The sequence below is a fragment of the Macaca nemestrina genome, chromosome 13 (assembly GCF_043159975.1).
Source record: "Macaca nemestrina isolate mMacNem1 chromosome 13, mMacNem.hap1, whole genome shotgun sequence".
NCBI classification, from domain to species: domain Eukaryota; kingdom Metazoa; phylum Chordata; class Mammalia; order Primates; family Cercopithecidae; genus Macaca; species Macaca nemestrina.
This window is the reverse complement of record NC_092137.1, coordinates 71,866,515-71,894,321: the sequence shown is the minus strand read 5'-3', so window position 1 is coordinate 71,894,321 and position 27,807 is coordinate 71,866,515. Positions and strand designations below refer to the sequence as shown.

Below are 27,807 nucleotides of genomic sequence, written 5' to 3'. Positions count from 1 at the left end.
CACCAAGCACAAGCCCACAGAACAACCTTCCCCCTAAGAAGGGGCCTGTCCAAGGTAGGGAGATGGGGCTGGAGGATGCCAGAGATGGCCCATTTGCTCCCTCCCCTGTTGTCCTTCTCTCATTTGCTCCCCACCCTGATTTTCTCGTGATCTCCAGGAGAAAGCCCTCGCCATGGCCCCCAGGGTAGAGGGGCTATTTTTCACATATGCTTCCAAGAAAAGGGATTGAGTCTTGCGCAGATGAGCGCACCCCACCCCGCTCAGCCAGACTGACAGCTCCCATCTGGGTCTCTCTACTGGACAGTGTCCAGCTGCTGAAGCCCAGAAGGGGATGTGTATAGAGGCCGTGTGATAATGAAGGGTTGGAGAGAAGGGGTGGGAAGAGATGAGGAATGGAGGGGAAGGGTGACCCAGGCCTCCCTGGAAGATGTCCATCCTACCTGGATGGGGATGAGGGGCTCCTTGTCATCAATGTCGATGAGCACGTCTTCCCCAGGACTGAGTAGGCTCACATCGTCTGCAGGGGAGGGAGCCATCCAGGCCTGAGAGGGGCTCTCTCAAAAGACTCGCCCCTCACCAGCCCCAGGGCTCAGCCAAGGGACCGAGACAAGACCCTGCGGTCTCTCCACATCTCTCAGTCAGTACCTCTCGCTTCCTCCCTCCCAATAAGTTCCTGTCTCATCTCCATCTCTCCCATCCTCCTTCGCATGCCCTGTCTCCCACTTCTGTCTTCCTCTCCTCACATTTCTCTCCTCCCTCCCCGCATCATTGTCTCCCTGCCCTCTGTCTCCCTCCCCCCGGGGCCCACTTTGAGCCCTTGCCCCTCAGCTCCCACGGGTATCAGTTACCTGCTCCTGGTGCCCCCCCACCCAGAGCTAGGATCTGCCCTAAGGAAGGCGAGGTCCCCGCCCTGTGGTCTAGCAGAGCGGAAATTGCTTCTCATTCAGGTCTCCATATGAGAAGGACTTCAGGATGCATCTCAACTAGGAAGGGTAGCTTGGCCCTGAGGCCCCCCGTTCCCTGAGCTGCCCATCGTCTCCCCTTCCCCTACCTGGGCCACCCTGTGGGGATGGACTCTCCGCCGAGTAGGGGTCACACAGGAAGCTCTCCAGGGAGCGGATGGTACACTGGCCCACCACAGGCCGGCGGCCAAACTGGCGGTTATCGATGACCTTGATGGTGATGGGGGGGCAGTAGAGCTCCTCCCTGGGCAGCATCTGGGTGGAGGAGGAAGAACGCACTGGCCTGAATGCCTCTCTAGGAAGTCTCCAGGTCAAGCCCAAAGAGCAAAAAATGACTATAAACCACAGATAATCCCCACAGCCAGAAATCCAAAATGGTGGCTGGCCCAGAGCTGGGCAGTAGAGCGAAGCCACCCACCTTTTCTGTCAGCCCTTTGAATGCTGCATGCAGAGGCTGGCTTTCCCCCCACAGCTTTACCTTCCAAATACATCCCGTTCAGCCTGAAGTGAAAACAAGGCTGCGTTCCCTCACTGGCTGGGGAGCGGGCGAGGGGAGTTGGCCCGGGACTCAACATTTCTTGCAGACAGTCCCCCCCAAGTGGATACTCAAGAGTTGGCTTACAGACCCAGATTCTTCTCCCCGCACACCCAAAAAGCACTTTGAACACAACTTGAAATAATTTATATGCTCTCCTTCGGGGCAGCTTTGGCTCAGCCAAGAGGAGGCTTCTGTTGACAGCCACTGGGCCTGGAATTTCTACAGCGCTTTCATCTTGCAAACCATTTTCTTTTCCTCAGACCTGCCTTACTCCGGCCACTAGGTCTAGGCATCCCAGGAAGCTGCAGAGGCCTGGGGGGCCTGAGGGCTGTGGGGGTGAGCTCCTTTTAGGGAGCACAGGCTGGGGTGGGACATGGTCAGAAAAGGTTTGGAGGAATCCTGGAAAGCCAAGCCCTAGCAGGTCCCTGAGGGTGCTCCAGGGGACTGAAACCTGTCCCAGAGGGAAAACAGCCAGGGGATGGCTCCTTGGGACTTTCGCTGATCCAGGATCTGGGTAGGAGGCAGAGTCTAGCCCCATTTGTCCTACTCAGAGGCCTGAACCCTTCCAGTGAGGAGGGTATGAGCATTTCTCCCCATGTTCACAGGAAGGTGAGGGGTCCTACCCTGGACCACGCAGGGAATTGGAGCACAAGTCCCAGGCTGCTCGGGGCCATGTAGAACTTCTAGCCCCAGGATTCTGGAAAAGGACAGTAGGGAGGTGGGGCTCACCACTTCCATGAAGAGGGTACAGATGTCAAAGTTGGGGTTCTTCCGGAGGTTCCTGATGACACAGGACTGCACCGTCTGGCCCCCACACTCTATCACAAGGCTCGGGGAGGAGATGCTGGCCAGCTGGTAACTCTTCATGTTCCGCAGGCCCCATGCCAGGACCTGGGCACACAGAATGAGGAGAGTGGCTTGGAAGGCCCCAGGCCCCAGGAAAGGCTGGGGCAGGAAGGGGAAGGGCATTCTGCTCCCAGCCCCCACGCCCAGGCCCGGCCGGCTCACCTCGATGGCGGTACGCTGGAGCGCTGGCTTGATGTTCTGAGGAACCATGTAGATGTTGGCCTCCCTCTGGGGTGGTGGGTAGGGCAGGTCTGTGTCCTCAGACTGCAGTGGACAGCAGGTGGAATGGAGGCAAAGGTGGGAAGAAGACCAAAGCAAAGAGACAAGAGAGAAGGACAGATAGGACAGAAAGAAATGCCAAGTGCAGGGAGAAACAGAGAAGTAAAGACCGAAGTGGACAAACAGGGAGGCAGAAATGAGAAAGCTAAGTCAGTTTTGGCCAGGCACCATCTTCTCCAGGATCACAATTCCAGCACCTTCACCCAGGGTTCAGGTCACCCTGTTTCAAATGAATCCCTCCTCCCATAACGCAGGCTCTGCTGCCCCCTGAGCTGCTCCGGGTCTGCCCCTCCCTGACATGCACATGGCACATGTGTGCACACGCTGCCCACTCCATCCTGGCAGTCCCACTTCATCCCCTCTCAGTCCCAGAGAGGACCACGTGCCTGCCCCCCAGCCTGGTTCTCCTGCCTCCTGGCTCAGACCCTTCCAGGTTATCATCTGCCCTGGTATTTCACCCCCACCCCCATCCCCACCCCCAGACACCTTCCAGCCCCAAACCCCACCTCTCACACCTGTCCCCTGTGAGGACAGAACACTTGCACTGTGAGCCAGAAAGACAGCAACCGCCCAATGGGAGAAGGGGCTATAAGGGCCCGTCATCCCCAGAGAACCAAAGCACACTGCTGGGGAGGGTCTCTCTCCACTACAGAGACGAGCATGTGTGTGTCAATTCTGGCCTACTAAGGGTTTGCCAGAAAGAGTTGGGCAAAAATCCTCAATGATCACAAAGAACTACATGAGGAAGCAAGATGGGGCAAGGGAGGCAGGTACTGCCTTAGATAGTTAACCGCCAATAACAGCAGTTAGGAACACAGGTGTGAGTCCTACCTCCACTACGTATGACATTAAATAAATTATTTCACCTCTCTATGGCTTAATGTTTTCATCTATAAAATGGTTAGCAAAAGTTGTCAACCTGTAAAGGTCAGGGTGAGGGTTGAAGAAGTTAATACCTGTATAACATTTGGAGGAGTGCCTGGTTCATGTAAACCTTCAACAGGACTATTAGCCCATGTGGTGCTTTTGTGACGATTGGAGAAAGATGTGCTTAAGACTCTTTACTTCCATGTCAGAAAATCATCATATTTTCTGAGTTTATTTGAACAAGACACTTTACTGCCACCTATTGGGAAATTGTTATAATAAATACAAGTATATGGTGTCCTGTGCTAGAAATTGCACCCCCTTAGACACACAGTGTCCTTGTGCAGTGCCCAACCTGCACATCCATACGTGGAGGGCCTGACATGCAGGAAATGTTAACTATAATTAAAAGGACTGTGATGGACACTTTACAGAGCTTGCCTCATGTAATCTCATTTATTAAACAATGAAATCATTGGATTCATTCTCCAAGCAACTTGCGTTGGGTTCCTTCCACAAGGATGGTACATCCATACACAGACGCTCTGCCATAGATGGTGGGAGCAGTCAAAGCAGAGAAAGATATCAGCAGAGAAAGACATCAGCTTCCCCCACCTCCATGACTCACTTCACAGCCAACCCAAGCCACACTCCTGCCCAGTGACACCCTGATGACACCATGTTTTCCCGGACCTACAGCAGCGGGAAGCTTAGTCCTAGAATCAGACTTCATCTCTAGTTCCAACTCTGCCACCTCCTCGCCGTTTGACCTTGGGCAGATTACTTAACCCCAGTGACAGTATTCTCAGATGAAGATCTGAGATAAGCTGCTCTGAGAATTAAATGAGAGAACAAATCTGACTAGCGCCTGGCACACAGGAGGCGCTTAGTAAATGGCTATGACTGTAACTATTACTAGAATTGTGCTTAGTACCATTGTTTTTGCCATTGGTGTTGGTGTTGATCTCCCCAGGGTGACTTCAAGAGAGCTGAGCCATCAGAAGCATCTTTCAGGGCAACACTGGCTTTATTACTGTCTCTAAGTCACCAGGGCATAAAGCAAAAATCTTGTCATTTTCCTCCAGATCCACAATGCAGGTGACATGATGCAGGAAGCGCCTGCCTTGCTGACTGGCTGATAGGGAGGAATGATGGACAGGGCTGCTGCAGTGCACAGTTCCAGCGGCTGCTATGCATGGCACAGTCCACATGAAAGGTGCCCTTGGAGGATAGAGGCAGGGCCTGAACAGCTTCTACAGGCTGCTATGGGGACCCCCAGTTTGATGTCCTTCCTGGGCACTCCAAGGCAACCAGCTGCAGGTGGCAGCACAGCAGGGTATCCTCTTTAAAGACAGGGTTGCACTTGAAGGCCTGCTTGTGGCCTGTTCATGGCCCCTTACAGCTAATGCCCAACCCAGTATGGACCCAGAGCCAAAAACCTAAGTCAAAGAGGGGCCAAAAGAAAAATCCATCAGGGAGGGAACAGCCCCAGGATCCCCTGAGTGGAGTGGCAGAAAGACCAATTTTCTCATATACTCGTTCTCTTAAAATCACTAGGGAAAACTCATGAACACATTCCTCCCAGAGTATTTCCTCTCTAGGCCCCCAAACGCTGGGCAGTATCCACTTTATCCCTCGTTTCCTCAGCCTGTCTCTCCCTCGGGGCTCCCTCAACCTCCACGGTGATGACATTCCTCTCTAAAGGCTGGGGACCAGGCTCCCCATCTTCAGGAGCCTGCTTGCTGAGGGCAGGGGAACGAGAACCTAGAGAAGGGTAAGCTCCAGTACCGTTTGGAGAAGGCCCTGGAGGAAGAAGGCAGGAGCACACAGCTGCGGAGCATCGGGCCCAGCGGAGGCAGAAGGAAGAGACAGGCAGAGACAGTGGTTAGAGGTATGTCCAGGCAGCTTCCTCAGCACGAGGTCACCGCATGCATCCCAAGGCCATCTCTGTCCACCGTGCTGTCCCCAGGGGTCCCAGGACATGCTTCTTCCCTGCCATTTCCTGCCACCTCCCAGGGTTGCCTGCCTCTGTGGCTCCCCCTATGACCATGCATCCAAATGCTCCTCCCCAATTTTTCACACTGTCTCCTGGATCTTCTCCTTCCCAATTTAAAGACATCCCCATCTCCCAAATCCACCCGCGCCCTCCTCTCTGTGACCCCTCTGCAGGTTCCCTCCTCTCCTCTCTCTAATCCTGTCTCCTCCTTCATGTCCACACCACCAGCTGCCCAGTGCACCCTACTTCTGCCCTCAGCACCCCTCCCCAGAAATTTGTCTCCAAAGTCCCCTACCCGAAGGACACTCATGGGCTCTTCTCTCTCTCGCCCCCTCAGCAGCAACTGGCCAGCTGACCTCGCCTTCTTCCCAAACTGTCTCTCTGGATCCACACTGCTGGCCCCCACCCTGTTTGCTGAGCCTCCTCCGCAGCCTCCCCATCTTCCTCCACCAAGCCCTGATCTGCTCCTTAGCCCTCTCCTGGACTTTCTGCTCCCAAACATCTCTGCTAAGCCCCAATATCTTACTGCTTAGTTCATTCATGTGTCCTACTGGCCTCTCACACTGAACTTGTCCAAAACTGGATTCTTTATCTTCCCCCTCAGAACCTGCACACTTCAAGTCTGACCCCACCATCCACCTAGACAACCAAGCCAAAAGCCCCCATGCCATCCTTGGCTCCTCCTGCCCCTCATCGCCCTGCCTGACTGATCACCAAACACTGGTGAGCCTGTCTCCTGAACATCTCTCACGCCTGCCCACCCATCTCCTTGGCTCAGTGCAAGCCACCGCCCTCTCTCACCTGGACTCACCAGCACCCCCCTTTCACTCGGTTCTGACACCCTCTCCCGAAAGTCCATGCGCGCTGCAATCTGCAGCCAGGGCAGGCTTTCTAATAACGTCACTCTCTGCTTCAAGTCCTCCAATGTCTTCCCACCGGCTCAGGATGAAGTGCAGACTCTTCAAAGTAGCCTCCACAAGACCCCTAATCTTCCAGCTCCTGCTGCCTTCTCTGGGCATGTTTCTCCTCGGATAAATTTCCCCTTGATGACCCCAAGTAGTGATGAACCACCTCCTGGGATACACGCAACCCCTGCCCTTCTGAATGCTAGCAGGTTGCAGGAGACACCATGCTCTTTTAGCTTTGAGGCTTGGAGCTCAGTGGTCCCTCTGTCTGAAATGCACTTCTACCCCAACTCCTTCTGTACGTCCTATTCGGACTGCAGGTGTCTATTTAAATATTCCCTGGTGCCCCAAGCTTAAGTACCCCCGTAGCTCCCATAGCAACTTACACTTATTCTCATAGAAAGACACATCAATCCATCACCCCGTGCCATCTCCACGTGTTCATTTGATTGTGTCCTTGGTTAAACCAGCAATTCTGTACACAGGGACCATAGCTGAATTCCCCCGTCCAATAAATAAATGATTATGAATGGATAACTGAAGGGGAAGAGGGAGGGTGAAGACAGAAGAGTGGGTGGATGGGAAGATAAAGGAATGAATCCAGCACACACTCTCCTTCCTAGCACCCGTGGCTGCTCCAGCCTGACCCTGGGTCCTCCCCAGGCCTGCTCATTACTCCCTCTGGGTCAATTTTCTTTACTGCCACCTGAATCTAACCCATTTTTAGGGCCTAATTCAAGATCTCTAGAACAACTCTCCAAGACGCTCCAGAAACGCCTTATAACCTGACTCTGACTCTCTTAACCCCATCTACGTGACCCTTTCCCCACATAGCCCATTCCCAGGGTCCTAAGGGGTCTCTGATCAACTCACAGGCAGGAGTCCTGAGGCCTCTGCCAGCTCTTGAGCCTGGTTTTCAACTTTTTTTCTGGTCCAGTCCACTTGAGGGGTACAGCACCCCCACCTCCAGGACAGTAATTCTCAGTGAGGTGCTGTGACCCTCATTGCAACTGGGAAGCCTCTCAGCACTGCTGGGCAGACAGGGTGTGGACTGAAAGTGCCACCAGAACATCCTGATTCACCGTCCTATGGCTGATGGGGGACTCTGATAAGCCTAACTAGAGGAAGCCACATTGGACCAGCTCCCGACTTGCTCCCCTCAAATGCAGGGACAACCAGGGGCAGCTGCAGGGATGGGTTCTACAGGTGTGCAAGGTGTTGATCAAGCCAGCCCAGACTAAGAGGACCCCAGGAACAAGTGAAGCTCTCTCCCCTACCAGAGCTGAAGCCATCCTTAAGCCCACTTCAGTCTATCTGTCCCGCTGGCCAGTTTAGCACAAAGAACCAAGGCCCTGAGCCATGAAAGGGGCTCCCCTAGCCCCATCTAGGGGCCACCACATTAGACAGGAGTCGCTCCCAGGACAAGGGAAGTGGTGGCAAGCCTCCTGGGTCAGCCCAGTCACCAGTAGCCTATGGACCCTCACCTCACCCAGGAGGGGACAGAAGACTCTGCAGTCACATCCTGGTTCCTCCGGGAGCTCCAGGCAGGGGGCAGCCAGGCAGGCTGGGAGGGCTCCATTGTCTGCCTGCCCCACCCAGCTCGTTAGGAACAACATGTTGCTCTAATTACACTTCCCAGGAAAAACAGTGTTTTAAATTAAGGCCTTGGGGGAGGTATGGGGGATGGGGGACCACTGGCTTTATTTTCCTGATTGCAAAACACGAAATTTTTCCTTCCAGTGGATTTGGGGGTACAGGAGAGTACCCCGGGTACATCTCAGAGTAAAAGCCATATATACCCTGCAGCCTGGATGGGTGGATGCAGTGGCATCCGGTGGCCCCCACCCCTGAGCTGGCAGTAAAATCAGCCACGAAGCATACAATCCCTCCCACCAGGGCATCCCCTGCGCCAGCAGGAGAGAAGCAGCAGAAGCAAGGGTAATACTCTAAACCACGCCCCCTCCCCTCCCCACCTCCCCAGAATGGTCAGGACCGCAAGCCCCATGAGTCTTCCTCTACACATGTTCTGTATCCTAGGGGGCCCTGGGCATTCGGGGGCCCGCCATCACCTCTGCTGCTGTGTGTGCGTGCATGTGTGCGCCCTCAAGAGTGTACACAACTCGCACACGCTCACACGTGCGTGCACACATTCTCCAGTTCTCAGGAAATCTAAAATTGCAGTTTCTTTGAACTCATTCCCCTTGGCAGCATGGACTGCCTTTGTTCTCCAGACAAAAAGGAAAAGAAACGAGACAGAGGGCTCAGAAGAGGCGGGGAGAAGGAGGAAGCTGGGGCCAAGGAGCAAACAGGAAGAGTGAAACACGAAAGGAGAGTGGGAAGAGACTCAGGAAGAGAAGGAAAGACAAAGAAAATGCAGACCGGGGAACGCAAAGGAAACCCTTCCCTCCATCCGTTCCCTCTGCAAGGACTCAGATCTCCCGGACATCATCAAAGCCTCAGACACACCATGCAACAGCCTCACTTCCTGACCAAGAGCCACAGAGAGGGGCGTCCCAGGTGGGCATAAAGCCTGGGAGAGGGGAAGTTTGTTGTCCACCAAGCCGCATCCAGGAGGTGACATGCCCTCAGCCCAAGACACTGCTGCCTGGGCCACCTCCCCACATTTTCTACCAATCCCAGCTTCAAAAGCTAGCTCAGTGGCACCTCTTCCGGGAAGCTATCCTCACTGTCCTGCTCTGGGAACTTTCGACAGGGGCAGACAGCACTTCATCTCATTCACAGGCACTGTGGCTTGGGAATCTCCGCACCTGGCTGCGCTAGCTGAAAGGCACTTCCCACAAGAGAGGATAGCCTTAAACCATCCTTCAGAGTCACTTGCCCCATCCGTTCCTACTGGTCTGTCTCCAGTCCAGGCCCCTATCTCAACTGACTCAAGAGCCTCCTAGCCAGTCTCTCACACCCACACCCCTGCAGCCAGACAGCTCCCCAACACACCCATCCTTCCCTCACTGCCCCCTGACTCTCATGGGCTCCCGTGGCCAGGGGCTCAGGAGGAGGCTCCCAGCCCTCCAGGAAGGCTTGAGCACTCTTCACGAGGATCGGGCCGGGAGCTTGGGAGCGGCCAGGTGGGAGATACAAGGCAGGAGCTTGGTCACAGCAAAGAAGACAGAAAAACCCTGCTGGGGTCCTGCCTCCAGCAGAACCAGCGGCAACAGAAGGACCACCCAGCCCCGGGGCTTCTTAAAGTGAAGAGGACTCAGCATCTTGGCATCAGGCTTAGCCTTCAAGTGAGAAGGACATGGGCTGAGCTAGGGGTCCCAGGGCTGTTCCCTGGGGCTGAGGGAGGCCACAAGGTCATCTTCTGGGGCTGGTCCCTGGACCAGCAGATCATTCATCCCACTGGGATAAGTCCTCCTCGGACCCTTTGAACCTGCTGGCCTGGCCCAGCCCTGTGCCTAGCACACTCCTAGGACTCGCTCTCCCCTGGCCCTGCTGACCCACACCCGCCCTCAGCCTGCCGCCTGGTTGGCCCTGCAAGGGGACACTTGGCGCTCTTTGGGCTCTGGCCCACGAGCTGCAGTTTTGATTTGCTTTCTGACGAGACTGCAGCCAGATCCCTGCCCTCGGAATCTGAGCCTTCACTGTTATATATTACGAATCCAGTTATTAAGGATTTTAACTTTTTTTTAATAACTCATCCCTGGGCTGGGTCTTCTTCAGAGCAGGCTGTGGGTTTTGGCCACAAAGTGCACTCAATCAAGAGAGAGGGCTCCGTGCTGCTTCCCTGGACAGGACTCCACCTCCCTTTCCAAATCGGCAGTCTTTCGCAACTGCAGCCAGAAGCAGGAGGCCGCCTGTCAGGCGCAATTACAGCGAGCTCACTTGGCGGACCCCACCTCGGTCTGGGAGCAAAAGGAAGTGAGGTAAGGGGTGCGGGGCCTGTGGATCCCACATCCTGACTCTGCACTTCAAGTCCAAATTGCACTGAAAATGTCAAATAGTGTCCGCTCTCAGTCTGGGGATTCCCTAACGGCAGGAAGTGGCTGCCCTTTTCCCAACGCCTCATCTGACCAGGGCTCTCCTTCCTGTCTCTCCGCCCAGGTCTCTGCCACCCACCCTCTGGCCTGGCTCACGACAGTCCACCCACAGATGCACAGGAGGCCATAGGGAACGTGCTTCTCGCCTCCCATGGCAAAAGATGCAGTCTTGCTTTATCTAAATGCAAACTCTAAACTTTTTCCAGTCCCTAGGAGGTCTCCAGCTCACCCCATCCCCCAAACCAGCCAGGACCCAAACTGGTCCTTGGCCTTTTAAGCCAAAGCCATATTTCTCACTTTCTTTCTAAGTGCTGATGGGCATAAAGACATTTGGCTAATGCCGCCTCTGCCAGAAAGCCTTCCTTGACTACTCTGGCCCCTTCCAAACAATTTATTCTTCAAAATGTGCCACCTGGTACTTAATCATTTAAGACTCTGTATTGCTGTTCCTGTTGTCTGGGTGAAATCTGGCCTCCCAGCAGGATAGCAAGCCTTCTCAGACCAGGATCACTCCCAGGACACACTCTGGGTGGCCCTGAATCCACACAGAGCATGGGGAATAAAATCCAGACAGGTCTCCATGTGACAGGTGCCTACTGGGCACCAGGAACCTGGAGGGCTCCAGGTGTGTGCTTGGAGGCTGGCTTCACCTTCCCTCCACCTCGGCCCACCCACCCCAGCCACCAGACCCAGCTCACCTCATCCAGGATCCTCGATGTCTCCTGCACCTGGCCCACAGCCATGGGATGTGGCACATCCAAGAGATGGTGATGGGGGGTGGGAGGGGAAAAAGTTCTCCATTAGTATCAAGGAGCACTAGGCGGGGCCAGAGGTCAGCACGCAGATGCCAGCACTAAGAAGAGCCAACAGAAACCACCTCCCACCAAGGTTAAGAATGATGTACTTCCCAGGCACGTCCCCAACATGGTCCCTGAGAAAGAAGGTGTGATGGATGTCAATGCAGAGGGAGGCTAGGAAAGGCTAAAGCATAAGCCTGGATGCCAGGAATCTCTGGAAGCAACAAGAGGAAAGAGAAGAACAGCAGGTGGTGGGAAGGGCCTGGGAGCCTGCGGCCTTGGCAAGCTAAGAAGAACCAACCTAGAAGCCCCAGGAGCAGGCAGCACTGAGAGCAGGAGCTTAGGACAGGGAGGGAGACCTGGAGGGGCAGGGCTGGTGAAGGAGGGCCTGCATGCAGGGAGGGCCTCCCAAGAACTCTCTAAAATGTGTGTGGGCTGCCTTGTGAAGGACAATGGAGGTGTCCCAACACAGCCCAGATGACTACTTCTCATAGATGCAGCTAAACGTGGCATGGAATCAGGTAATCAATCCAATGCACCTGGGTACCAGTCAAAGCTTGACATTTTCTACCAAGACCCCCAGAAGAAGGAAGGAGAGCAGCGGTAAGGGAATGAAGCCTCCGTCACAGGAAGAGGAAAGAAAATGGGGTCTTGGTAAGAACAACTCAGTGGGAAATGTGGTCTGAATCAGAGCTTCTGAAACTCATGCATATGTGAGAGGGCCCTGGAGGGCAAGCTGATACAAAGATTGCTGGGCTGCTCCCTCAGAATTGCTTCAGTGGGCTTGAAGTAGGACTCAAGAACTGGCCACACTTTCAGAACCCTGGGGCTAAGTCAGTGATTCTTAGCCCTGGATGTGCATTAAGATTCCCTGGGCAGTGCTGTCCCGGGGGTCCTAATGCTCAGCCAGCTGAAAGCCACCGGGCTGGACAATTATGAGGATCCTTCCATCTGGAATTCTGTGGTTCTTGGACTTCTCAGAGAAGAAGGGCAGGAAAGACCTGAGCTGGGCAGAGAGATTGTGAGCTTCCTCCAGCCCACACCCTCCTCTGCTTGAAAGAGCTTCCCCAGGGGCTTGAGGCAGGATCGTGGTAATGCCTGACCGCCCTTCCTAACCCAGAGAGATGCCAAACACAGGGAGACTGGCAATCAGTTTGAAGAAGGAAAGGTCAGAGCAAGACTTACCTCAAAACCAGGAATATGGTGGATGGCCGGCTGGAGTGAAGAAAAGAGAGCTCTGGTCATATGCTTGTCACCCAAGGCCCCCATCACCCTCATGACACTCACAGACTATGTCAGTGATCAGACTGTCCATGGTTTGCAGCCTCTATTCCTTGGGGGTGGAAGGGATGCTAGGTTGGCATTGTGCCCATCCCTTCCAGACACTTCACCCAGAGCAGCCCTACTTTTATTTGGTCTACATATTGGGGTTCACATCATACTAAGAGGAAGTTTGAAGGTACAGCTCCAACCCAAACCTCTCATTTTACAGAGGGGAGTGGCTGGCCCAGGGCCATGAGGCTAGGTCATGGTGAAGCCAGCACTGCAATGGGGATCCTGCCCTTGCCTGTTCCTGGGGTCCCTCGCATTGTGGCAATTAAGGCTCCCTTAATCAGACAACAGAGGTCCTCCTCCCAGAAACCATGTCAGGATACGATCCAAGGAAGATTAAATCCAGTGACCAGAGGACTTGGACACTCCTGATCCCCAACATTCTACTCCAATGTTAGATGGTATCCTGACTCGGGGTTCAGAAAATGGGTCTCAGCAGGAGGCCTGGCTTCAGAGGAGGTGTTCCAGGCTCCCACAGAGGGTTGGCCCCCACCCCACCCCTGCCATGCACCTCCTGCCTCGGCCTCCTGGATCTGGATACAGACCAGCCTCACCTTCTCTCTCTGGATGAGCTCAAAAGAGGCCAGCAGCTCCCCCGTCGGCTGGCTGCCCCTGGTCAGTGGGAACCAGGCCAGTCGGGGCGTCCGTTCCAAACTCGGTTGACAGATGCAGCGGCCCATAAACTCGTCTGCGCCCTAGACCAAGCATAGAGAGACAAGAATCAGCATCCCTTACCCAGGGCTCTGGGGAGCCTCAGAGAGATCAGGTCTACATGTGCCTTCTGAACTAGCAGGGGCCTCAGTGAGGGCACCCCCTCCCACAGAATGGTGAATTCTGCTCTCCTTAGCAGGACTCAACAACAAGACAAGATGTGAGCAGCCTCGTGACTGTCACTAGGTTTGAATTCCCATCATGCTCGAGAAGTCCCTCTGGACTAGTGTCCAACTAGTGTTTGCCCTGCTGTAATTTAATCAGCGCTGAGACTACTGGAGACCAGAGAGACAGCCTCCTGGCATTTCTCTAATGCCCTCAGCAGTACAGGTGTTTGCAGTTCCAGGGACGTCTGTATCTCCTGCTCATTTCACCCTTAAATTCCCCCACTTTGCAAATGGGGAAACTGTGATCACATTCATCAAATTAAATAAGCCTGGACAAAATGATGTTTTCATAAAGGAAGGTGCCTTTTCTTCAGGCACCTTCCTTGACTCCCTGCTGCCCGGAAGACAGATCCGTCACACTGAATGCAAGGGCAAGCCCCCTCAGGGCTCTGGCAGCCTTCAGCTCGTACTGCCACCCTCCTGCCCTGTTCTGCACTTGCACTCAGTCCTGCTGAGTCCCCCTGACCAGTGCCAGCCCAGCCACCTGCCTCTCTCCTGCTCCAAAGGTGCCAGGGCCTGTGCCCTTCTCCAAACAGTCCCACATGGACTCTTCCTCCGGTTGCTCCTTCCCCCCTGCATGGTAGCAGCTTTTCCTTCCAAGCACCCCAATGTTGGACCCCCCAGCCCAGGCCTGCCTTACCCATGGCCAGCTGTCCCCATCATCTGGTGAGGAATAGAGACAGAAGCACCTTTCCCCACCCCTGCCCACCACACCCACCCAGGGAACCTGACATCTGGTCAGTGAAACTCTTACTGACAATGTCTTCCAAACCCATCCCCTCCCCTTTTATCCCACCGCCACCTCCAGCTTTGCCGTGCGCCCAGTTGGTCTCTTCCAGCAGCATCCAGCCTCCTCTTCGGAAACTGCTGCCCTGACGTCATCACTCTCCTGCTCCCCTGGATTCATACTCCATTCTCCTCCTTCCAGGCCTCTGCCTCGCGCCGACACCCCAACCCCACATTTCCTCCAGGGCCCGGGTCTTTCCCAAAGGCTTTCCTGACATTCCAGCCCATAGCACTCTCTCCCTCCTGGGAGCCTCCTAGAGCTGCTCTGTCCAATACAGGAGCACCAGCCACCTGCAGCTATTTAAATTTTAATTTTACTTCGCTAAAATGAAATAAAATTTACAATTTCATTTCTCAGCTGCACCAGTCCCATTTCCAGTGCTGTGCAGCCTCATGCAGCTAGAGGCTCCCTTTTCGGACAGCACAGCCCTACAGCTCGCCTGTCACCACAGGAGGTCCTGTGGGACAGTTGTGGTAAGAGGCCCTGCCTGTGGCACAGAGCTGGGAGGCACTCGGGGACCCGTGCTCTCACATGGAGGATTCTCCACTGTGTGGGTGTCTTGGCTCCCACCTAAACAGGGAACCCCAAGTGAAGGGCCACTCAGCCAGTAATGCAAGTGCTCGATGTACATTTAAGGATTCCACACCGCTCCTCGATGAGAAGAAGGGACCGGCCTGAGATCACACAGGCAAGGCAGAGGCAGAGAAAACCCAAGCCCCTGGCCCACAACCAAGCACCTTTTCCGGATATGTTCCCTTTCACTGATGAGCAGTGTCTGCTGTGGGAACGGCATCTGTGCTAGCAATCCATTTTTAATGACTCTAAAATAGTCTTCATTGCTCTAGGGCCTGCGGAGTTAGGGGAGCACCCATCTGGCTGGGCAGCCACGAGTTCCTGGAGACCCCACCTTTGCACATGGTCCCTCCCTGTGAGGGGACGAGGCGGGAGCCGGGCAGACTCACGTAAGTGTCATGGTCGTACAGCTCCACCACAATGCTGGGCGGCTGCTCGGCAACTGTGGCCGGCTCGCCGAAGATCTCAATCTCGTAGAAGATGAGCGTCTGGTCCCAGGTGGGGTTAAGGGTGTTCTTCACCACCACCGTCTTCTGGCTCTGGTGCAGGAAGGAGACGATGGCATAGGGATCTGCACAGGCCGGAGATGGGGAGGGGAGACAGGACACAGCAGGGGCCATGAGAGATGTCTGCTTCAGAGCCATGTGGGGCCACAAAGCTGGAGCAGGGCTGTGGCTGCCACTCTGGAGCAACAGCATTCATGCTGGGATGCATCTTCCCTATGGGGTTCTTCTAGCCCTGCCATGAGGCCAGCTGGGGGCCACAGTAGGGACATGGAGCCTGGGTCCTGGCAAATGGGCACAAGATCCAGAGAACATCCCTTTTTGTGCTGCTTCCTGAGCTGGCTGCTGGAAGCAGGGTCCAGCTGGGGGAAGTGAATGTCTGTACGGTCTGTTCGTTCATTCATTCATTCATTCATCCAACAAGCATTTATCGAGTGCCTTCTTTATGCCAGGCTAGGGGCTAGGTGCTAGGGGCTGAGAATACAATTTGAACTAAATATAAAATATCCACACAAGCTAATGTAAAATTATGATTTGGGTCAGAGCCTTGAAGAATAGACATAAAATGCAGTGAAATGTGTTAGGGAGGGATCTGGCTTCCTTGAGGAAGGGGGAGCAGAGCAGAGCTGCTGGTGTCTGTGAGCTCTGGGATGCCACCACACTGACGTGGCCAGTTCTGCATTTCAGCAAGCTCACTCTGGCTGCCACATGGAGAACAGACTGCAGGGAGCACGAGGAGGTCTAGGGAGACCAGTTCTGAGGCCACTGCAGTGGTCCAGGGAGGAACGATGGTGGCTTAGATGGGTGTGGGGTGCTAAAGGGAAGTGCACAGACTCAGCAGCTATTTAGCAGTAGGGGTGTGACAGAAACCCAAAGGCCCCCGCAGCTCCCTGCTGCCCGCGAACTCCTTTCCAGCCTGCCAGCCTTGGCCACGCCAGCCTGGGACCCAGCCACAAGTCATTCCCTCTACCTTGTCCCAAAGGCTCACTAGAGCAGACTCTAGGGTCAGTGGTTCTCAAATGTGAGCATGCTGCAGAATCATCTGGAAGGCTCATTCAGGGTGCTGGGCCCTGCCCCCAGAGACTCAGATTCAGCAGGGCCAGGGTGGGCCTGAGAATTACATTTCTAACAAGTTCCTGAAAGCGATGCTCATGCTGTCTTCTGGGACCACATTTTGGAAACCAATGCAGGAGAGAGACTGAGTGCATATAACTTGGGAGAGGAATGCAGGGCTTGGAGGAGGGGGCTCCCTTCAGCTCCTCCTAATGGGATGTCACCTTGAGGGCTGAACCCAGTGCCTAACCATGCACTCAATACCCTTGGCACCCTGCTCCATCCTGCAATGGCCTGTGCCCTCTGAGCCCTGCAGTCCAGCCCTAGCACTGCCATTCACTTCCCATGTGACCTCAAGAGGGCCTCAGTGGCCTCAGAGGTAATGGCCTCTGTGTTGCTGGCCTCAGAAGGATGCAGGTTCAAACACAACCCAGGGGCTGGGATGGGGAGACAGGGCTTCCACACAAAGGGCAGAAGAGCAAGACAGGCTCCCTGGCCACAAGAAGACCAAATGGGACACCATGGCCACTGCATAGGTGGCAGAGAGAGGGGTGGCAAGGAGTGACCGGGAAAGAGGCGGGAAGGTTGGAGTGGGCAATGGCAGGAAACCCATCAAGGGATGGAGAGACCAGGGTCCAAGGTTGTGCCTGTTGCCAAAAAAAGAGCTGGTTTTAAGAGCAGGGGGTATCTAAGTTAAGGGGCGGACTCAGCCATGGCCACCCACAGGCTGAGCAATGCTGGGTCTGGTTAATAGGAGGCAGCCACCAGCCTGGGATCAGCCTGACAGCCATCAGGCACAAATCATGGAGGACTTCCTGCAGGAAAATGGTTTTGATCCTGATTCTGTGGAGCAGAAGGGGGCAATGGGAGGCCCTTGGCAGGCGAAGGAGCCAGAGAGAACTGCCCACCACGTCTCTCGGCCCCCACCAGGTGGGAGCCTCCCTGGCATGGGGCTCCCCTTTCCATGCACTGGACCTGGCAGGGCTGGCCCTGAGCCCTTTCCCTCCTGCCCCTGGCAGGGCCCAGCGGCATCTGTGTATTTAATGAAACCGTCTGGCTGTGATACCATCAGCTCCAAGCTCGGCAGAGAACTTCTCCAGGTTCCAGTAAGGAAAGGAGGGCGCGTTCCGATAAATAAAACCATATTAGAGAGCCAGCGAAAAAGCCCCTTTTGTTCCCGCCCCGCCCCGTGCTTCCCTACGCTTTATTTTTATAAGCGTGCGGGCCCCAGACCGACCGCGTTTACACAAAGATCACAATTGCACATTGTAGCGGCTGTGCACGCTGTATTGGTGTTGGCAGCACCCCCCACGCTGGCCCCCGAGCAGGCTGACTCCTTCCAGCAGCCCCATCGGCCCAGGCAATGAGCTCAGCGCTCGGGGGAGAACGGGGAGGGGGTGGCTTTCAAACAAAAATCACCCAGACCTACACACGTGCCCCACCCGCCCATGGGAGGAAAAAACACACAACAAAGGCATTGTAAAGAGCAGGCCTGGAGGCCTGGGGCCTCAGACACTGGGCTACTGTGTACAGGGGCCTGGCCTCTCCCTGCACAGGACCCCATCCCTCAAAAAAAAAGAAAAAGGAAAAAGGGGAATAGGGGTGTTGCTAGAGCAAGGTGGTCAGATGAAGGACAGCCAGACACACTCACAGACAAATCCCTCTTCCAGGAAAGCTAAGAGGAGGGAGAGGCAGATTCCCAAAAAGCGGTGGAGGGGAAGGTGAGGGGCTGGGTTTTGCGCGTGCATCACAGCGTAGGGCTCTCCCCAGGGCCACGCCCACAAGCCATATGCAGCGTGCAGCATGCCCTCGCTGAGGCAAGCACTTTGGATTGCAGCTCTGAGGAGCACGGCTGCCCCAGGGAGGATCCAGCCATGAGCACACAAGGATTCTACCTGACTCCATCACCACAAGGGAGTCAGGGACCTGTCACCGGGCCCCAGGCAGACAATTCCTTGGCTGGATCCAGAGCCCTACACCAGACTATTCGGGCTGAGCCCTGCTGCTCAGACGTTTCTGGATCTCCGGAGAGGACCGTCTGCATTCACAATACACTACGCTTTCCTCCCAGGCCTTCCTACCAACCACTTAGACCACCAGGGTCAGGGACAAAGTGGGAAGTATCACCCCATTTTTCAGAAAAGGGAGCTTTCCCCAGGAAGACTAAGTCGCTCAGCCATGATCCTATGTACTAGACCCCCTGACTCCTAGTCCAGTGCTCCTTCCACCACGCCACCTCATAGGAAAGGGCCCTTCAGAGAGGGTGGGATCGACTGCCAATAACCAAGGCAATGCAAATGAGAACTAGACTCCAGCAATATTTTTCCTATAAAATTAAGAAAAATTGTTCAAAATTATAAAAACCCGGTATGGGCAAAGAGTCGATGAAATAGGTACTCTCCTTTATTGCTGGAAGCAATTCAGCAAGCCTTCAGAAAAGCAATTGGGCACTATGCCCTGAAAAACATAAAACCATTTATACCCTTTTCCCATATTCCTGGGAGGCATCCAGATTCACCAGAAAGCTAGATGTATGTACAAAGATGTTCACTCTCACGTTATTTGTAATGCATCATTCATTCACTATACAGTTATTGATTGGCTACTCTGTGGGAGGTTAGCACAGTGCTAGGGATAGGAAGATGAATGAGACGTAATCCAAGCTCTTAAGAGTATGACTACTGGTTGGAAATTGTAACCTAAACGGGTATAATACAAGGTGATGTGCTACTTAATAGTGGAGTATACAGGGGCCGGGATGAGGAGCGCCTGATGTCACCTGCTGGCATCAAGTCAGGCTTCCCAAAGCAGGTCTCAAGGATGAGGAGGTAGGCCGTGCAGACCAAGGAAAAGGGGGCATTCCAGGCGCAAGCATGGCACGGGTAAACACACCAAAGACTTTAGGTACTTGGGGAGCAGCAAGCCATTGGTCTGGCTGAGGGGACGAAGGGAGCACCAGGGCAGTGGGGACAGAGGAGGCAGGAGGGGAGGAGGGGTAGATCACAAACCGTCCTGGATTCCTGCTGAGCAATTTGGACTGAATCCTGTAGATCAGTGTTTCCCAAAATGTGTTCTTTGAGTGGTGGGTTCTCTGGGGAGCTAATGAGTGCTTAAACAGATTAAACAGGCTCCTTCCCTGCCGCCGCCTTAGAGCCTCTCATATGCCACTGTGCATTGTAAATCTTGAAGCGTGCAGTGTTTCCCAGTCTCTCTTACTCAGGAACCCTTTTTAAGTGGAGCATTTCACAAGCCTCCAATGCACTTTGGAAAACACCTCCTTAAGCTCGTCTGGTGGATTGCCCCAGCCAGAGCCAACCCTAACAAAAAGCTGTGCTTAAAAAGGGGTTGGGAAGGGAGACTGGAGTTCAGACTTGGGAAACCCAAAAGCAAGAAATCCCCAGCACCACCCAGGACTGAGTCTGAATCTGAGGGAAACTAAGGCACCGGTCATCAAGACGTGGCCCCAGCTGTGGGCAGCTCTGGCTCATCAGACCTCACTGCAGCCTGGCCTGGCAGGACTATCCCACAGGACCACCTACCTGGCCCACCGCTGTGACCTTACCTGGAGCTGTAAGGCCAGCAAAGAGGGCACAGGACTTTCTACTTTCTTGAGAGGTACTCACCCCTGTAAATTAATAAATGATGTGGCATCTGGTCTATCAGCCATCTCTCATTGGCTTGGTTAGCCAAGTTGAAGCCCCTGAGCCGTGACGTGGGAGGCCCTCACAGAGGGATTTCTGGGCCCCTCCTAAGCTGAGGGTCATCCCTTGGAATACAGTGACCTCATGATAGAGCTGCATGAGGGTCCTCCATCTGGGCGGGCTGCTCTGTAAGCAGAGCTTATGATCCCTCCAACCACAACAGCAGTTCTTAACTGGCAGAAGGGGCCAGACTGACACCTTCCTCCCTGGTTCCCTGTGAGAAACACCAGTCTACAATGAAGAGTAACTCAGCTCAAGCTACTGTTCAGGGAAGCAATGCTACCCACCCCACACCAAAGGGGTGGGCAGGACGGAGCTAGGTGTGGTGTTGGTGACGTGTTCTAAGTCCTCTAAAGTCATAGCTTTTCATTTCAAAGCAAACCCAGTACACACAACAGATGTTCACAAAGCAGTGGCAACCCCGTCCCAAAAACAAAAAGAAGTCATTGAACTGGCCGGGCACAGTGGCTCACGCCTGTAATCCCAGCACTCTGGGAGGCCAAGGCGGGTGAATCGTCTGAGGTCAGGAGTTCAAGACCAGCCTGGCCAACACGGGGAAATCCCGTCTCTACTAATGCAAAAAATTAGCCAGGCATGGTGGCGGGTGCCTGTAATGCCAGCTACTTGGAAGGCTGAGGCAGAAGAATCGCTTGAACCTGGGAGGCAGAGGTTGCAGTGAGCCAAGATAGCGCCATTGCACTCCAACCTGGGTAACAAGAGCAAAACTCTAGCTCAAAAAAGAGAAGAAGTCACTGAATTAAGTATCACTTTATGTTTTTTATGACTAATTGCTGCACAGGGAATACACATTAATAAACACATAAGCACACGCCACAGATGCCCTTCCACTGGTCCAGAAAATTGATATCCCAGCCATACACTCAAACCCCACTCAAGTTGCAACCCTCAGGCCATCTGGATGGCAATATCTCCAGGATAGCCTCCCTCTCCCAAGTTCAATATTGTTCAACAAGTGTTTTCTGGGCAACCCCTGCCTATCTCCTCAAATATTCAACCAGGGAGAAGGAGCGGCCATGGCCCCAATGTCCGGGCAGCCCCGAGACCCACCATGTAGAGAGAAGCAAAGAGCACAGCACAGGGCTGTAGGAGCCCCAGGGGAAAGGCCCAGAGAGCAACAGGTCAGAGGCACTGGGAGAGTGGCTCGAGAAGGGCCCTCTCTGCCCCAGACACCCGGCAGGCAGCTGGAAGCTGCATCGGCGACAGACACTGTGCCAGGCCCTCCCCTGGCCCCAGACATTCCGGATTCACACATAAGTTTCCTCAGAGAAATGCCAGCCGGTGGCCGAGCACAGCCTCCGGCCGCCAGCCACCCCAGGGTCAGTTCCAGGGGAGAAATTGCTTTGGTTTAGGGTTTGGGAGTGAAAATAAACACTCTGGGTTTTATAGGTTCACCCATGTTGGCTGCTGTTTTCCTTTCCAGCAGCTGCTCAATCGGGCCTTTCATTCAGAAGCCAGTGGCCTCTGAAGAAGCCCTGGGCAGTGCCCTCAAAGCTCAAGGGATGTTTATTTGGGGGAGGGGGTGGGGCCAGGATGGAAAGTGTGACGTCTCCGCAGACCGGTGCCACTGCCCTACCAGAGGGGAGCATCGGCTCCCAGCGCTGGGCCCTTGAAGGAGTTCCCTCCCCTCTCTGCGGGGTCCTCGGCCTGCAGGGCCCACAGAGGACAAGGGGGCTTCTGCCTGGGCCCCACATGGCCACCCCCCTCTCACAAACCCGTTCCCAGCACCCTCACCTCTCACGCCCTCCCGGGAAGGGAGAGAAAGCAAGGCTATAAACTCATCCATGTCCTTTTTCTCAGAGTAAGTTCTAATTGTCAGACTCCTGGACAAGTTTCCCAGGAAGTAGCCACTGCAGATTCCTGTCTGGCCTGGGCCTGTCAATTCTGGCGGGCTGCTGCTGTACATACTTTCGAGGGAGCTCTCAGGACCCTGGCCCCAAAGCAAAACAGGGTAGAACTTTCTCATTCACCCTGCACCTGGCTGCACAGAGCTGGAGGATGGGCCACTGAGGGCCATAGCTGCTGGAGAGGAGGACGCAGATTGGACCCCACATCGGGGAGGAGAGTGGACCAGCAAGGAAGTCAGCAGATGGCCATCACCTGCAGAGCCATGCTATGTCCAGGAAGTCACTCCCATAGAACTCAGTTCTACTCAACCAAACAGCAGTCACTAGATGGCGAGAGCCTTGGGTTCCATTCCCAGCTCTGACACTTGGTAGTAATTTCAATGCAAGCATTTAGCTAACCTATCCGAGTCTCTGTTTCTTCACCAATAAAATGGGGATGTTGACCACCTACTTCATAGGACAGTTGTAAGGGTTACAGGAGATAATGTCAGCAAAATGCCTGGGCACCTAGTGAGCACTCAGCCATCAAGTGCTGCAGGTTCAAACGTAAGATGAGGCCCCTTCCTGGGGGAGCTTATGGTTAGAGCAGGAAGGAGGTAGCAGAGATAGACCACTGTTAATCTGTGCAGTGGGGAAGGCCTCTGAGGGAGATGCAGGTGAGGAGCTGGCCAAGCGCTGAAGAAGGAGCAACCAGCTTGGCTTGGGGAAGTCAGAGGGCATCTGGGCTGGGTCTTGAAGGATGACTAGGAGTTTGCTGGTTAGAAATAGGGAGCAAATGCATTCTAGACAGAGCGATCACTGAGTGCAAAGGCCAGGCGTGGGCAACATGGACAGAGTTGGTGGGGCTGGAGCTACTGGATAGAGGGCAACGAGCAAAAGGTGAACCAGGTGAGGACCACAGGGCCAGATCACAAGGGACTTGTCTGCTGTGCTGAAGAGTTGGAGGCTCCTGTCAGTGTCTATACTTGAAATCAGAGGAGGGACGTGACCAGGTGTGTCTGGGGCAGTGCAGAAGGTGCCAGGGAGGTGAGGAGATAACCAGAATGACCTAGACACAAAGGGGCAAGGCCAGTGTCAGATGGCAGTGTGACATTAAAGAGGAGGGAACAGATCTGAGGGATTCAGGAGGTAGAATCCTCAGGACTGGGTGACTAAGAATTTCCAGCCTGGGTAACAGATGGCTGCCAACCCCAGGGCCACGGCAGGAAATGCCGAGGCAGCCTGGATCTGGGTGGGGGAAGCTGGGGAGCAAGGTCACATGGAGGTTTGCACAGGATGAACTGAGGTGAGTGAAGGTGGAGAAGTTGGGGGACCCCGGTGTCCAGAGAGAGGACACAGACAAGACTTCTTGGAGCATCAGGATTCGAGGGCAGTGAAGCATCAAGGAGGAGCAGGTCAGAGAGGAGGCTGCAGGGGCCCTCCAGAGGCTGGCGGCTGGAGCCAAGGCCAGAGGAGCTTTCAGGAAAGAGGGGACAGTCAGCGAAGCCTGATCCTGCCAAGGAGTCCAGCAGACCATGGACAAGAGTTTGCTGCACCTGACAACCAAGAAGCCACAGGACCCTGGCGACAGCACCCACCTCCATGCACCCAGCAAACAGCACCCCTTGTTGCCGGAAAGCCAGATGTCTCCATTCCCAGCTCTCAGCCCACAGTCTCTGACTCTCCTGCCTCTCTCCCACCTACCAGAAAAAGAGTCCTTGTCCATCGCAGCCAGGTCCCGGGCCTGGTACATGTAGCAGCGTAGATGGTAGCGGTTCCCATCTTCAACAAGGGAAAAAATAGAGGTGCCAGAGTGAGTGGTTGGGGTGGGTAAGAGCTGGGGCGGTTAAGAGCTGGGGCTCGGGGCGAGGTGGAGTCTGTCCCTAGAAAGGGCAGCAGACAGAGGGGCTGAACGAGGGAAACCATAAAGGCCACTGTGCGAGGTCAGGAGAACATTCCACAGCTCGAAAGCGGACACCTGACTAATTAACGTGTCCCTGGGCCAGGCTAGGGCTGGGGGAGAAGAGGTAGAGGAGGAGGGGAGGAGGGGAGGCCAAACAGACAATGGGAGCAGCCACAGAGCACAGGGTCTTAAATGCCTGATATCAGATTTGAGTGGGTGGACACACCACACAGACAGGCATAGACACGTGCGAGCGCACACACATGCACACACACACACACGGCACTGACCCACCAAAAAGCACACAGACTCAGCTCCCCAGAGCCCCACATACACACCTGATCTTATAACTCTATCCAAACAGAAGCATAAGGTGACACACCCCTATCACCCCATAGATGCCTCGAAGCCTCACTTACAGTCAAATATGCAGGAAATTGTGGGTCTGTTCACACCAAAGCTCAAGGTGGAGACGGACATGGAATCTTCACTCTTGTCGTCCACCACGCCGCCCTGGAGACACGAAGCTGGTTATGGCAGATTCTGCCCCCAGGCCTGGGGGTGACAGGGAGACTAGCCCAGAGAGTTAGATCCCCAGGGCCAGGAGATCTCTCTGCTGCTGAAAGCTGAGCCATCAGCCTCTACTTTCATTCTGGGGAGCTTATCCTCTCCTAAAAAATCACCAGACTCCAATGTCAAAGCACCAAAGGACTGTGGGAAATTCTTCTCCCTCTCTAGTGAAGACCAGATGAGCCAAGAACGGAATTTTTAGTTGTTTCAGGCAAAGAGATTAGAAGGAATGACTCGAAGGGGCTCTCCAGGAGAGAATCAAATGGGGATCTGTCCACTAGGGACAAGTCCAGTGGAATCGCAATGTGGAGGTTCCAGGCCAGCATCTCTGGGTCCCCATCTCTGCCATCCCCTGCTAACACAGAGCTGGGTCCCAGGCTCTGGAGGAAGCTGTACCACACACCCACCATCTCTCACCAGTTCCCACTCTGCTGAGGGTGAGCAGGGCTCAGGCTGAGGCCAGAGGTGGGGACAGGAGTGGGTGGACAGTCAGGCTTGGAAGCCAAGCTGTCCATTTACTGTGTATAAAGCTAGATGGTCAGCCCTGCCACCTCGCCCTCATTAGCTCTGGACTCCAACCACTGAGCCACAAACCACTTTGGGGAGCACCAAGACCAGACCACTTCCCTAGGCCAGACACCCAGCTCTCTGATGCACTTTCTCAGCCCAGAGCCAGAAGCCCAAGCCACAGCCTACAGAGGGACTGGGGAGAGTTGGGGGCCGTTACTAGACACCCCGTGCCGTCTGCTCCCTCTGCACTCACTCAGATGTCTCCAAGTGCCTCTCTCCTCTCCCTCCTGCCCGCTACCCAAACTGTCGCCTGCTCCATTTCAGAGGGGTGGGGTTAAGTAATAAAGTGGCCTCTGCTCCACTTCCTTGTTCAGTCCCACATCTCACAAATGTGTACACACCCTTGAAAGAAAACCCTGGCTCTCCCTCAGACAGCCCGTCATCCCACCAGGCCCACTCAGAGTGGCCAGTTCCCAGGATTCTTCTGCTGGGCCACCCTGACCTTCACCCGGGAACCATTTCCCAAGAATTTCAACCTCTCCCCAGGCTCTGAAGCTCCAAAGCCCCCCACTGCCTCCAACACAAGACACCACTGCCACTACTGTGCCCCTGCTCTCCACACCATGCCCACCCTCAGGGCTCAGTCCAGACCCCCTTGTCCAAGAAGCCTCCCTGGACACCTGTTCTCCCACCTCTGGCCAGGCCATCCCCAAGCCAAAACCAGCTTCATCACCCTCAGTCACTGTGCGGCTCCTTGGCCTGAATCCTTCAGTGGCCTGAAAGGTCCAGTCCAGCCTTCTCCCAGTCAGACCCCCAGTGACCCGCCCTATCTTTCCCCATCCAACACCAAGGCTTTCTTCCCCCAATCCCGGCCCTTGGCTTCAGGCAAACCACACTCCTTAAAGCTGTCCCAGACGTACTCACTCCCATAGCAAGCTTACGCTGTTCCACAGCCAGAGGTGCCGTCAACCATACCAGGCCGCCCCGTCTTCAGATCATCTTAGGACACCTAAGCAAAGCCTGCCCTGGTCACTCTGGGTCAACAAAGAATTGCACCCTAAAGGGTGGCTGGGCCTTCCTCTGCTCCACTGCTGCAAAGGGTCTGCAAAACACACACTTGGGAAAGACTGAGTCCCTCTGTTCTCCCAGGGGACTCTCCAAGGTCCTGCTATCCCTGGGTGGGCTCTGACTTCCACTACAGGACATCCTCATTTCTGACAGGGAGATGCCCAGACTCTCCTCTTCCTTTAGCCACAACTTCAACATGGGCTCTGAAGTCAGATTCCTTGGGCTCCAGTTCTGGCCCTGCCATTGACTACTGGCTGTGTGACTTTGGGCAAGTTGCTTCACTTCTCTGAATCAATCACTTTACAAATTTGGGATAATTATACAGTAGCTATTTTAGAGAGTTGCTTTGATTATTAAAGAAGATAGAGAACATGTAGTTCTTAGCACATTTCCTGGCTCACAGTAAATGCTCAAGAAATGTTAGCTATCAATGACCTTACAGGGCTTGGGGAGGGGGCGTGTCATAAACTATAAAGTTTGTCATGTGCTGGAAGTGGTATTCACATCACTCATATTTGTTCAAAATGATTCCAAGGTGTTAAAGTGGACATTTCAGTAAGAATCAGGCAAGCCAGCAAGGGCCTCTCCCAATGCCTCCAGGTGGTTTATACATGGTTTCTCTGTCTGTCTGTCACACACACACACACACACACACACACACACACACACAGGGAGAGGTGTGATACACATACAAGGAAGGACCCAAAGGCCTGAAATCCTCCCTTGTGAACAGGTGTGGAAGCCCTGGACCCCTGGCAGGAAAGGCATTTGGCCTGGCCCTGAGGCACTGGCGTCCCACTGGAGGGAGCACCAAGCCCAGCAGCGAATGACCACAGAACACCCCCCTGGCTGCAGGGTGTGCAACACCAAACACAAAGCCAGACCTGGGGGCCCAGCAGGCCACTTGGACTTGAGAGGCAGGGACACTAAGGAAAGCTCGTTACGCTGGAAATAGGGCTTGGCCTGCCCCCAGGTGCAACAAAGCGTGATGCCTACATCTCCAGCACCTCCAGCTGGGGCACAGGGAAAGGGTGGGAGCAGTGGGAGTAGGGAGGACGGGGGTGGACTCAGCTGCAGGGAGGATGGGGGTGGACTCAGCTGCGGGTAGGCGGGATGGACTCTGTGGTCCGTCTAACTTGGTCTGGCCACACACAGGTGCCCCATCCGCAGGTAGGGGGCTAGGGTGAGCGTAGGGAGGGAGGCGCCTCCAGCTCCAGGTCCCCAATCTTCCTCTCTCCCTCCCAGCGCCTGCAGGGACCTCCCTGCTTGCGGATGGCTGCCAGTGCACATCCCCACTCACCTCGCACCTCCTCTAGATGGCCCCCCTCACCAGGCCCCTGTCAGCACCACTCCCAAGGCCTCTGTCTGGGGTTCTGGCAGCATGTTCTGGGTCTCTGTCCAAGGGCAGGGCCTCCTGCCTGCGATCAGAAGCAGCATCTCCCTCCTTGGGATTTCCATGTGGACCTCACTGAGTCCTTGGCCCCTAGCAGGCCCTGGCCCTGCAAGTGACTGTCCTGCCGGGAGAGGAACTAGCACGCCCTCTGGGAATGCCCCTCACACCGTCTGCTTTCCAAAACCTGACCTGGCTCCAGAAGAGGGGCCCAGCCACACCACACCTGGTCCAGGGACCCGCTGCCCACCCTTACCCCATCTGCCACCCGAGTACAGACCTTCTCCCTCTACCTCAGGGAGACAGATGAGGACTTTTGGGAAGAAGCATTACCAGGGGACCAGGGGAGACACACCCCCCCCGAGTCAGGCGCCCTGATTCACACTCTGGGCAAAATTCCCCCCACACCTGGCCAACATCCTTATATCCTCTGGTCCACTGCCCCTCCCAGGGAAGCCTGGACTCTCCATACAGCCCCATTAGACCCTGGGAGCAGAGGGAAGGCCA

The 27,807-nt window shown here is 54.8% G+C and overlaps 1 protein-coding gene across 23 annotated transcripts in view; it reads right to left on the bottom strand.

Annotated features, from left to right (window-relative positions):
• LOC105465246 (dysferlin) overlaps positions 1-27,807 on the bottom strand; it is a 233,762-nt gene that overhangs the window by 72,712 nt on the left and 133,243 nt on the right. For 15 of the 23 annotated variants that reach the window (XM_011713554.3, XM_011713556.3, XM_011713561.3 and 12 more), the window contains 10 exons: positions 24,182-24,275; positions 23,564-23,641; positions 15,148-15,329; positions 13,075-13,215; positions 12,374-12,403; positions 11,090-11,119; positions 2,509-2,610; positions 2,230-2,391; positions 1,052-1,217; positions 441-517 (listed from right to left, as the gene is read on the bottom strand). In XM_011713554.3, the coding sequence (XP_011711856.2) occupies positions 441-517; positions 1,052-1,217; positions 2,230-2,391; positions 2,509-2,610; positions 11,090-11,119; positions 12,374-12,403; positions 13,075-13,215; positions 15,148-15,329; positions 23,564-23,641; positions 24,182-24,275 (1,062 nt within the window). Of the gene's footprint in view, positions 1-440; positions 518-1,051; positions 1,218-2,229; positions 2,392-2,508; positions 2,611-5,280; positions 5,323-11,089; positions 11,120-12,373; positions 12,404-13,074; positions 13,216-15,147; positions 15,330-23,563; positions 23,642-24,181; positions 24,276-27,807 lie in introns of all 23 variants that reach the window. The other 8 variants (XM_071076889.1, XM_071076895.1, XM_011713545.3 and 5 more) reach the window with 3 other exon arrangements.